This window comes from Idiotropiscis lumnitzeri, chromosome 4, assembly GCF_059441095.1.
Source record: "Idiotropiscis lumnitzeri isolate Australia: NSW breed Sydney's pygmy pipehorse chromosome 4, RoL_Ilum_1.0, whole genome shotgun sequence".
Lineage (NCBI taxonomy): Eukaryota > Metazoa > Chordata > Actinopteri > Syngnathiformes > Syngnathidae > Idiotropiscis > Idiotropiscis lumnitzeri.
The window spans coordinates 25,872,232-25,885,081 of NC_142394.1; the positions used below are offsets into that span (position 1 = coordinate 25,872,232).

Sequence of the window (12,850 nt, forward strand, 5' to 3'; positions counted from 1 at the left end):
AACTAACAATGTATGTAACTTGTGATGATAAATATTGCAACATGAATAGGTCCGTAAATATTTAATTGCTCCTTAATTGCTTCTCATTTACATGGATGTAAATGTTTTTGGATGAGCCCTTTAATTATGGAATGGAAGCAAATGGATGGATGGATATTTTTATTTTCATAACATTACAATTTTACAAGTTTTTAAAACTTTTTTTCTTCAAAATACCCTAATAAGACCTCTAATGGGTAACAGAAAAGTGCTGAGTCAAAAAGTCAAGATCATATAACTTGTATTCTCAAAAAGTTGTACTTTTTCTCGAAAATAATATGTACTTTACATTTGTCCTGGAAAATGGAAAAGGAAATGGCATTAAGACCAAAGACTCGAACCATTAGAAATACTACACCACACCGCACTGTGATGTGGGCCGCTTATGCGCGCTGTTGTCGGAAGCGATGCAGCGTAAAAGATTTGAAGGCTCGAAAACTCGTCATTTAGCAACATTATTCACGTCAGGGTCTGAACTTGGCTGCTTCTCATGCGTTAGTCATGACTTGCAATTGACGGGACAGTGGTCAGTGGAACCACAAGCCATAAATCATGTTGTGTCCTGGATGGAAAACGATGGCGTGTTGCTTAGACTTAAACTCAACACTGAACAGAAATGATGTCATTACGATGCAGTCAACGAAAAGAATCCTCTCTTTGGAAAACAATGGCAGTGAAATGTAAATGATTAAATCAAATGCACAAACATGGAACTGGAGTCTTCTTTTCCTTTTCCTTCAAGTGATGTTATATTCCCATTTGTTCACAACGAGATAGAGCGAGAGCGAGAACAAGCCTTTGGGAATACTTTAAAAAATGTGTTTTAATACGTTTAGGTGAGTTTTAAAGGGTTTTCATGCATTTAAAGCATGTGCAAGGGATAAAACTACACAAAAAAAATATACATTTATGGTTTATACTCTGGAATCTGCAGTAAATGGTGGTTGACTGTACAAGTGGTTGCATGGTGAAATAGTGTGCACAAATGTAATTAGGTCATAGAAGAGAGCAAAGCGTTAATCATGAAAATGTGAGTTAGTGACTCATAAGCAGCCAGGTGGGAGAGGGCATCCCCGGCAGGACGAAGTAGTTCCACCACCAGGGCTTCTCCACTCTCTCCGTGCGGACCTGGCTCACGTCCGCCATCTGCGTGTAGCGTTCGTACTGGTTGTTGGGGTCGAAGCGTTGGTAGGCCGCGACCGCCGCCTCCTCCTCCTCCAGCTGGCCAGGCTCAAGCGCCTCCTTCTCCAGGATGAAGTCCACCCGTCCGGCGGAGTGCATCATGGGAGGCAAGTGGATTTTCTTGGCCGCTCGAGTGTACCCGGGCGCAGCGGCCGACACGATGTGAATGCCCGGGCTCAAGAGGCGCCAGTATTCTCCGTTTTCAGCTGCTCCAAGAGGGAAGGGATGTCAGAGAATTTGTCTGTGCAAGTGGCAAGAGGCCACTTAACCAGGAACAAAAATTAACATATCAATCTGTATTAAAATTATTAAAAATATTACAATTAACCAATAGAACCTTTTTGTAAATTTGACTAGGACGCAAAACAGCGAAAAAAAAAAAAATCTGTTATCCGAACCGCTCGTTCTCTTGATTCTTATTCTACGGTACATGAGGGATGCACAATTAAACACTCAATCATTATTTACATTGAATCGAAACATAATAACTGATGAACATGCCATACCTGTGATGATGTCATGGCGTATTCCTCGAACCGACACTCTCGCACCTTTGATTCCATTTCCCTCCGCATCTCTTACGATGCCTTTGATACCACGATGGACCTGAGGAGAACAGTATTTTAATTTATTTATTTATTTTTAATAATCTCAGACACAGGAAAACAGAAAGGCGCCGATTCCTTACCGCTTCAATAAACGACATCATTGCCTCCTGGTTTTCATGCCAACTGATAAACAAATCGTCCTCAGGCGGGAATTTCTCGCAGCCCAACTCCACGGTCACCTCGAAACAGTTGGTGTGGAGGTAGTTGAAGTCTTGCATGCCTGGCCACCAGACAAAAAGTTAAAAAAAAATAAATAAATACAATTTAAATGCATGTTAAACCCAGAGCTGCTCGACAGGGGAACTTTGGTCATTTGGCTCCCTCCGGTGGCCACGGCCGGTACTGTCTCACCTCCTGCGCTGCTGGCCCACTGCGCTCCGTTCACCGTTCCTCTGTGACTGTGAGGGTAAGCCGAGCCGCAGCGAGTGTTTCCGGTGTACATACTTTCATGCGTGCTGGCGTAACTTCTGGACAGAAACTTAAATACCTGAAAAACATTCATTTCTCTTATTTTCCAAAACAGTCAGAAATACATATGATCCTACAAGCATGGGCACCCAATAGCCTGTTCTAAAAAATAGCTCTTCAGTGATAGGGCATTGTAATTTCCTAAGAATGACAATTAGAACATGTAAACCATCGCAGAGATTTATAAAAATGCGATGATTATTGTTGGTGATGTTGTGCCCATTGTTCTCTCATTCCTTTTGATTTGGCTTCAAGTGCTTCACAGTGATATTTATTGCAGAGGTGGGCAAAGGAGGAGATGAGAGGGGCTTCAGTCGCAGGCATCCACCTGAAGAAGGGGGGGCAACCACAGTAACCCCCCCACCCACTCACCTAAAGATACAATACATACTGTACTTGTATTGTAAATCAGGGTTAGAATAGTTTTCGATTTCTCATCATAGTTTGTTTTGATTTTTGCTATGGAAATCCAGTTAGTTTAAATATGTTTTTAAAACAGGTTTGGTAGTTTTAATTGTTTCTGAAATGGCTAATTTTAGTTTGGTTTTAATGTGATTAGCATTAGAATTGGTTTTAGTTTTGTTTTTTTTAATATATAGAGTATTTGTCAAGTGCACAATGAAAATGTACTGTGTGATAAAGTAAAATACAATTTTAAAACAACCTCTGAAGCTGCTGACCTTGTCATCTGGCGTGGGGGAGAACAGATTGAGATCCAGCGGGTGCTTGGAGCGATCATACGGGTAGGACACCACCAGATCACCGCCGTGGAAATTTGCGGAGAGCACAAACGGGATGGAGCGGATCCATTTCATCACGGCGTACGTCTCTGGCGCCACCTTGCCCGTGTGGCAATCCCAAGCAAGAAACAGAACAGTTTGACTTCATGAGATTCAGGGAAGCTTGCTGCGTGGCTCAAAGGTCATGCCGTACCTTGCCAAACCAGTAATGGTCAGGGATTGGGATGTGGTCGGTCCGGTAGCCTTTTTGGCGGCGGCGGCTGTAAACGATGGAAGTCAAATCGGGGAAGTTTTTGTTCAGGTTGATGTTCTGGGCGTTGTTTCTGCCCACGTTGGCGGAACTATAGCTGCGACCCTGGAAAAAAATCCACACAAAACATAAACTGCGGTGTAGTGGTTCTCAAACCATTGAATCCAAAAGACTACCATAATGATTTAAAAAAAATAATAATAATAATTAAGCAGTGTACAAGCAGAATTTTTTTGCTGAAAACGTATTTAATACTTTTGAAATCCAGATCTATATTCACTCAAATATAACAGAAAGACTTGCATCGTAATGATTTCTTCCATTCATACTTTTGGCAATAGTTTTTTTCTCATAACATTGCAACTTTATAATCCAAATGTGATTAATTTTATTTATTAAAAAAAAGTGATGTTAGTCTGTATCAGATAGAAGTATGATTCTAATATTGTAAAAATTGCAATATTACAACTTTCTGTCTTGGATTATGACATCTTTTTCCTTTGAAATTTACATATTTAATCTGAAATTTGAGCCAGTGGTGTTATACGACGTCCACCTTTTTTCATGTACTTAATTCTTGCAACATTCAACGCTTTGGTCATTTAGCTTAAATTCAAAACAGTGTGTCTTTCATATTAGTAAACTTACTTTAAAAAAATGATGTAATTCTACAGATTAAAAAAAAGACTATTTTCGCACCAATAAAAAAATATTTGAGTGTGATGTAAAAAAAAATAAATAAAAATATTCCCTGAATATTACCGACCATTTCGTCATCGTCATCGTCGGCGCCGCTGTTCCTGTCGTGGTGGCTGGAAAACGCCGCTTCGAAGCCATCCGGGTTCATGGAGGGCAGGATGTGGATGCGCGTGGTGTTGACCAAGGTGCGCACGCGCTCGTTGCCCAGGCGGTACTCGGAGCACAGGGACTGCGCCAGGTAGACCAGCAGCTGGCGACCCACCACTTCGTCCCCGTGCATGTTGGCCACAAACTTCATCTCTGGCTCCACTGTGCAAAAATACTTGCTCAGGACCACGTCAAGGGAATTTCTTTGCGTTAGACTCACAATTCTGGAAGTCGCCAAGATAAAGATGGAGAATAATGAAGAAACTTTTGGATGCAGCTAGATTTGATTGATTCGGTTTTATTTTGATAACAAGGTTGTGTCTGAAGAATCTAAAACATCGCTCTAATAATCAGTGTATTGGAACGTCATGAAACTAGAACCGGGGGGTGCGCTGGTGCGCATGAGCACTGCAAATTGAATACCAGGCTCCATTTCAAGTGTGTCTCCTTACTTTTGAGCACCAATCATTCAGTTTTGTAGCTCAGTTCAAAGTCAAGTCAGCCACCGCGACGACGGCTTTGGAGAGCCAACTTTAAAATAAAAACCGTGTTGCCGCCTCACGGCTTACGCGATAGATAAAAATACGAATTGACGTCAAATCGGTCCGTGGTGCAAAAAGAGTGGACATAGGACGACTGCCCTGGAGAATTGTGCTGAGTAAGCTCGCTGAATCTCATACTGTAAGGCTAGGCGTGATGCCCTATTTGAATTTTTTCTATTAAATGCGATCTTTTTATGTAGTCGTTCACGTAAAAAAAAAAAAAAAAAAAATTGTCCATGATGTGCATGTGCACAAAAAAAAATTAAATATACATGTATATATCCGGGAGCAATTCTGATGACTTTTGATGACGATAGGTCTGATGTGTGTGGAAGAGCGTTCACATCGCGGACGCGTCGCACCTACTACGGTATATATGATTTCTATCCACATCAGAGGTCCAGGAAGATTTGGAAAATAAATAAATAAATAAATCTGAATTGAGCGTGAACATAGTCTAAGTCAGAGGAAGGCAATACATTTTTTTTTTTATTATGCTGACAATTATATTAAACACACATTAAGGATAAATCTCGTCCAGATGTGCCGTAAATCCAAATTCATTCATGAGGTCAGGAAAAAAAGAAAAAAATGGAGCACCAAACAACAACCTCAAGTGCTCACTCGAAAAAAAATGTTTCTGTTCACCCTTGCCTACAACCTACAAATCTTTACCATTGTGTGACTTTTACGAGCTAAAACGTAAACAATCTGGCGCCGTATTGTCTGGCGCAAGTCCGCAGAGAGGCCAGTTATTCCGAGAATATTTCACGAGATATAACTATGACCGGGAATTTAGTTGGGGGATGGCCAGTCCAATATTAAGGAAGTACATCTTAAATGTGTGTCTTTTTTATTTTATTTATTTATATTTGCAGTGGAGAGGGGAAGCTGTCCAATCTCGTCGTACGCTGAGGTCATTCTCATTCCGATTTCTGAATGTACGGGTGGGACAGGGAGCGTACTTACGCAACTCGTGTTGTCCGGGGCTGTCGGAGAACTCGATGACCAGCAGCTCCTTGCCCTCGGCGCTGCGGCCGATGCTGTAAGTTCTGGCGATGTCGGCGCATTCCTCTTCCGTCCGCTTCAAGATGCTGTTCAGCTGAGCGTTGGAGTGATACGTGAACTTGATTTTCAGCGCCGGTTCCACCGGGGGCACGTCCAAGAACATGTAGTCGTCGTCGCTGTCCGTTTGCGCTGCCACAAAAGAAGAAGGTTGGCTTTTAAAAACGGTACACAACCAGCAGGGTGATAAAATGGCAAAATAGATATTTAATACAGAGCAGTGAGACGCATCTTGAAATGATTAAGATTTTTCGTGTAAAATTTGGATTTTTTTGGTGCATCATAAATTTAAAAAAAAATACAACTTTGTGTGCAATTTCTCAAAAGAAAGATCAAATGATGAATGCATAACCAAATAAATTAATTAAATAGTTGTTCAAATAATAAAAATAAATAGATATATTTTTAAAAAATTCTTGTAATGATGAAACTTATTTTCTGTTATTATTCTGACTCTTGAGCTTGCTGAATCCTCCCAAACATTTTTTTTTCGACCACATTTAAGCACCAAACGAAAGGAGGGGGGGGGGGGGGATGATTACAGATTTTTAAAAACTTGTAAGTGGACTGGAGGCTGAGCTCGGGTCATGTGACAGCAAAACAAGTCGGGAATGAAATGCAAACAAGCGTCCAATGAAAACAGATGGAAGACAAGAAAGGGAGGCTGGGGGAAATCTGGCATTCCGCTCGGACTTTCTTGGAGCCAGACGAGCACGTGTGCACGCCAGATGGGAACATTCCGCAACAACAGAATTCAACTGTTAGCATCCCTTTCCCTGAGCTCAACAGACCTTTAGATTTTTTTTTTTTCTTTTTACTTTGATTTTTTCCAATTAGCTGAGTCACAAACAAATGTGAAACAGGAACAGGAACCTGGACATGCAGAGGAAACCACTTCAAATACAAGACTTCAAGGAAGAATTTTTGCATTTGCATTTCTTTGCAAATTTATTGACTATATGAAATAGAAAACAATATTTTGGCAGGCAAGACGGATGATGTTGTTTTTTTTATTTATACTGAATTCAGAGCAGTGATTCAATTGCAAATGTACCGCAAACAAATACACATCTCCAAAATGTGATTTGCCTCCGTTGATTGTTTGCCAATGTTCCTGATGCTCTGTTCTTCTTCCTGCAGAAATTTAACTTTTCAACTAATAAAGGCCATTTATTATCCCCATCTTATTTTTCTAATCGTAATTTCCTTCACCTATGTTCCTTGTCTGTTCCTGTTCCTGCAGGAAAGTTGTCATTTTTCAATTCGTAAAGACCATTCAGTGTCATAATCATTATAGTGTTGCTTTTGGCGGAAAAAGTCATTTTTCTGACTTCCTCTTTCTGTTCCTACCATAGAGTGAGAGGTCGCACATTTTAATAGGAATTTTCCAATTTATTAAACAGTTGAGTGTCACAATGCCGCTGTGCTGCTTTGGAGTTCATTTATCAAATCTGCATTCTGTTCCTGCAAGCTCTCAGGCTTTCTGTTCCTGCACCTGCAGGAGCATTATCCCAAACTAATAAAAACTATTCAGTGCCCTAATCCTTGTAGTTTTTTTTCCCGGAATGTCTTTGACTGGAGTTCCTGTTCCTGCAGGAGAATCGTCATTTTTCATTGTTCCGTGTCATAACCCTTATTGTGTTGTTTTTTTTTTCTTGTTTAGTGGGTGTACAGTGTTTAGCCTGCTCTCTTGTTCCTGCTAGCTTTGTGCTCCTGTTCCTGTTCCTGCTGGAGAACTGCCCTTTTTTTTTTCCCCATGTTCAACGCTTTCAATCCTGTCTTTCTGCTTCTGTTCAATGTCAAAATCCTTACAGGACTGTTTTTTGATTTCCTAAATCTGAGTGCTCGTTCCTGCAGGCCGTCCCTTCCTGTTCCTGCATGAAAACTGTCATTTTCCCCTATTCATCACCAACATCCATGTACTGCCGGCTTTCCGTTCCGGTTTCTGTTCTTGCAGGCGAGTCTGGGTACTTTCCATGTAAAAAAGAGAGCAGCCATGCATGCATGTGGGTGGCGCTCACCGTTGAGGTCGTGAAGCGGGTCATAGCATCCTTCCTCGTCAGCCACAAAGAAGCGGTCGCAGTCCAGGAAGTAGGGCCAGGCCATCTGGATCGCCTCAAAGGCGTGGACGCAGCGCTTGCGCACCGCCTCGCAGACCCGCCGGCACGGCTTCAGCACCTTGTCGGCCTCACACCGTGGCGCCAGCACGGCGCAGCCCAGCATGCGTGGTTGCAGGTGACACTCGCTGCCCAGCAGCGTTTCCAGCACGCTCAGGAGGAGGTATTCCACTCCACTCTCGGCCTCCAGGCGGCTGCTGTGGCCCAGGATGTTGGGGAAGAGGGTGTGCGTGTACGGCATGTCTTCGCAGTACGACAGCTGCATCTCCTCGCATTTGGCTGGAGTACAAAATCAAGCAGCAGGGATGGACAGCAACATAGTTACAAGTTAAATTCAGTTTTGTAAGCCACTGTAATGACTAACAGATCCCTGAAGATGGCGGTGTTGCAAGGCTTTGGATTTGAGATCAAAGATTTTTGAAGATTTTTGATTTGATGAAGCTCAGTCGGTCACGTCGATTGTGAGAGAAATGGCGACACCTTGGAATCGAGGTTAATGCAGCGAATGAAAAGTCATGAAAAAAAAAATCAAAAACTGCACATAATTATATCAAAAAGGGCCTTTGTGTTAATTGTTGTCAATTAATATGACACTTGAACTTTTGCGGTTCATTTGAAATGTTTTTATTTTGGTATTGCTGAACATCCGTAGCTGCAGAAGAACCATGTAAAGAAAAAATACATATAAAATGTGTTGTACTTCCTACTAGCTCTATTTGGATGGAAATATCCGAAATCTAAAAGGTCAGACTCTCCACTTAAAGCACATTTTTATTGTTTCATTTCATAGCCTCGTGTGGGTGTTATTTTTTTACAAATGATTAACCAAACTAAAGTATTTAAAATTGCACTGAATGAGTAGAAAGAAATTGAGAAGAGATTTTTCCAGTCCCATTTTGTTTTTTGTCCTGTGAGATTGTTCTGCTGTATTCTCTATTCGGCATTTTGATGATGAGCCTGGCGCTGCGGCAAATGAGAATGTGAACATTCCATGCAGCTGTGGATCATCTAAAAATGTGACACATGCGACACAGGCCCGGATAGTTTTTGACTCCACATTCCATCAGTGTGACTTAGTGTTTGGAATTACTGTACGTCTTGAAAGCTCCTCCTTGGAGGAGTTGAACACTCACGTTTTTCTTCCACGATTGGCTTGCAGTGACCTGGAAGACATGCAGGCAGTCAAGACAAGATTTCTGGTCAAATAAACACCTTGGCAACTTTTTCTTAGCAATTTGTTGTGATTTCACGTTGGTTACATTTGTCCTTGTAAAGTTTGGTTTCAGGAAAAGCTTTGTTGTTGCAAAAAATATTTTTTTTACAAGTACATTTCCGAGTTATAACATAACTTTGAAGCAATGGAACATTCTGACTTTTTATGACCATTTCTCTGAAGTTTACATTAATTATGACTTAATTCAGGTAAAACTTTATGAAAAAGTCACATACAAATTTCCAACTGTGTGCTTGTAAAACTCTGACTTTCTTTTTTTAATGGTATATTTGTAAAATTGTCAAATAATTATTTTTAGCCTGTTAAATTTAACTTTTTTTTTTTTTTTTTTTTTTTACATACACTTCAACTGCATTTTTTGTTCCAACTTTCACATAAAAACTGCCACTTCCCCTCTCCTAACGTGACGAAATATTGTGTAAAAGGAACACTTAGCCTCCCACAGGTGCTTTATTGGGACTTTGTGGACACGAAATAGAAAAAAGTCATAAATAAATAAATAAAAAATGCTAATGGCAACTTTGGCATAACATGAGGTTCAATGGACTGACTAGGAAATGGTGCTTCGGTTCAATATTGACTCAAATATTGTATCTGGGGTAACGTTTTGATTGTGAAAAAGCTGCAAAAGCCTTCGGCAAGGTTAGAGGAGGAAGGCAAGAAACGCAGCCATGGTGCGTTTTGACGCAGCATGCACGCGTCACGGAATGACTGCCTGGTAAACGCTTCCAAATGGCAAACCAAAACAAAAACTTTACCTCGAATCTGCGAGTCGCATCGTGGAGGTAAAGCCGTCACCAGCACGGCGCTGAGAATTTGTAGCGCAACGAGGAGCATGATGCGCATTTTCCACAATTTCTGTTCCAGCGATGTGGCAAAAAAAAAAAAAAAAATCCCCCCCCCAAAAAAATCTCCTTCGAGAGGGCGACTCTATTCCAACTTCCGCAGTCTTGATATCACGTTACAGGCGCGCCAAATAATATTTTGAGGCCAAGTTAAAACCCACTAAAAAGTGACTATTTGAGAACTCCGAGCCCCGTTATTGGCTGGCTGACAGGTGACGCGACGTAAAGTCCAAACAGCTGTTGTAAAATTTGAATTTGGTCACGTGACGTCGCGTAAAATAATAGGAAGTGTATTTAGGTGTTACTTGATGGCATTTTAAGTGGTTGATGTCTGAATAAGTAGCTAAGTACTGTTATATTGTCTGCCTACATGTGTTTCTCCAACTGTAAGCATTCAAATATCGGTTTCTTAAATACAACTTTATTTATATAGTGCATTTCACAAGAGCTTTAAAGGGTTACAACATATTTTTTCCCATTGTGTGTTAGCATTAAGCTAGCAGCGTTTATGGCAAAATTTTGTCTTTGCTTTAATAAAAAAAAAAGTGTGGTTCTCACGAAAACAAAAAAAAGTATCAGTGTGACGCCCCCCAAATAATTGTGATTTTCAATAAGAGTGGTTGTCAAAACTTCCAAAATTCTCAGGTCTCCAACCACAGTACAGTCGTGCAGTAGGCCTAAGTGTGTGGTTGGCAATGTTGGCAATAACCTTGAAGTAGGTCTAGCACTTAAAACTGAACTCAGCAGGATTTTGAGTTTGTAATTGCTACTGCCACCTGTGGTCAAAGAATGAAAATGCGCACTCAGTTCTTCGTGTGCACGTGTATGATATTTTGGGGCGAAATCCTGCCGAGTGTAACTTTAATGATGATCCCCAGTGGCGGTCCACATTCATAAATGAAGAAGCTCAGCCAACCTGAGGAGCACAGCAATGGCTCCGATCAAGACATTAAAATGGACTTTGTTGTTGTTTGGTGCGCCTGTGTCCAATATAACTAATTGTTTATGTACAGTATGATGGCCCTATGAGGTCAAATATGTCCAGGAAAATAATATTTTTGAGTTAATACAAATGTTTAAAGTAGTTAAGTATCATAAGAGTCACCTGTTCCCCCCCAAAAAAAGAAAGAAATCTAGAAAGAAAAGAAAATTATGACAAATATGTATATTTGTTTTTTCACTGGCGGCCTTAATCCGAAAAGAATGACTTTTTGGAATTTAAAATTCTAAACAAATGGAAAGGAAGCGGAACGAGAGCATTTCCACCTCTCCGGGGGCGTGGCTTGCTCAAAACAGTGGGCGTGGTCAGGAATGACCTAGTAATGATTGACAGCTGGAACGCTGAAAGCCCCAGGAGCGGAGTTGAGCTCACAAAGTACTTGGGACGTCCCTCAGGAGTGACTGCCAGCCCCCTAAATCACAACTGCCAAGGTAAATAAAAACATTGAATTCCGTTTGACTTTTTTAAATATAATATTATATAAAGGGGTCCCTATATTCCGGACCAATAGGCAATTGACAGCAATTTAACATCAACCATTACATCATTGCAAATGACGTTATTTAATATCCCATATGAATAAAATGTTGAAAATGTCATTTATTAAAATATGTATTTTATTGTTGATCTTTTTGAGACACATTCTGTAGAAATGTTTGTCCATCCAAACTCTAAAACATACAAAAAGGACACTTTCTGGTGTCAAAGGAGTGTCGCTATCAGTAAAAGACATTTAAATGAACAGTACATTCAAAAAGAGGAAAACCTTTTGTGTTGTTTGCTTAATCTCTGGTTGAGTGCTGGCATGTGACAGTCTGAGTTTAATGGGAACAACACACACACGCACACACACACACGCACAGTGGCCATTTGGGATTAAACATCACCGTCTCATTTGGGATTAATCCCCCCACTCCACAAACATGTTTGGGTTTTCAGTCTTGTGAGGGCAACACAGTTGGAGCACCCAGTGGCCCATTGGCTTGTCCTTGAAACAGTGCAACTGTGATGGGATATTGTGATTTCCTTGACATGTTGTGAAAGTGACCATTTGTCAACACTTGATGTTGTTTCTCTCACAGGCTACGCAGAAGCGGCTACTGTTGCGGTGCTGGAGGTGCTAATAAGGATTTCTTGAAGTTGGGAATTCACAGAATGTCCCAGACACTCTGGGTGGGTCCCCTTCCCTTTTTCCTGTTTACTTTTGGCCGCTGATAATCTCTTGTTGCTGTTTAGGATAATTTAGTAGAGAGGTGGTGTGAATTTGTTTTCTCAAAATCCTGTCTGTAATGATAAAGTACAGCGTGTGCCTTCAGATATGAATGACCTTACTTACAAGCTTTCGAGATATGAGTCATCATTTGGACATTTTTTTCCCCTTTGAGTAAAATAAATAACTGAATCATAATGTTTGTGCATTTTCTGCAAATTCAATTTGAAATAATGTCACGTTTTAGTATAATAAAGGAATGGAAAATTGGATTGAATGATTTTTTTCTTCACTTAATTGAAAAAATTAATTGACAGATTATCGATTCTTAAAATAATTGTTAGTGAGAAAAATGCGCAGCTAATCCTGTTGATCGTCATCGGTATCGTCCGATTTCACTCATGGATGGTCGGCGTCGGAATGAGCAGCATAAACCAGACTGGAACACCCCTGCAGATAATCTAACAATACGAACAGGCTTATATTTTCTGCAAGAAAATAAATAAATAAATAACATTATGAATTTACTAAGTTAGTTGTGAAAGAAGTGTTCATGTGTGTTGTACTGCCCCCAAGTAGCCAAGACACACATGACAGAAGGAGCAGCATATTGTGCATTGAATTGAAGGCAAAACTGTACTTGATCGGCCCCTCAAAGATCACTTGATTGGTGTCATGTACTGTGCATGCACGCTCATACACGT

General features: G+C 40.7%; 1 protein-coding gene across 1 annotated transcript; it reads right to left on the minus strand.

Annotated features, from left to right (window-relative positions):
• Positions 1-263: 263 nt before the first annotated feature.
• On the minus strand, positions 264-10,163 carry LOC148338859 (carboxypeptidase Z-like). Its single transcript, XM_088294464.1, has 11 exons — positions 9,850-10,163; positions 8,991-9,020; positions 7,762-8,136; positions 5,645-5,872; positions 4,054-4,295; positions 3,231-3,392; positions 2,978-3,136; positions 2,181-2,316; positions 1,910-2,049; positions 1,728-1,827; positions 264-1,427 (listed from the first exon to the last, which is right to left on the minus strand). Exons 1-11 carry the CDS (start codon positions 9,935-9,937, stop codon positions 1,075-1,077), a joined length of 2,013 nt encoding a protein of 670 aa, XP_088150590.1. The 5' UTR covers positions 9,938-10,163; the 3' UTR covers positions 264-1,074.
• Between the last annotated feature and the right edge of the window lie 2,687 nt (positions 10,164-12,850).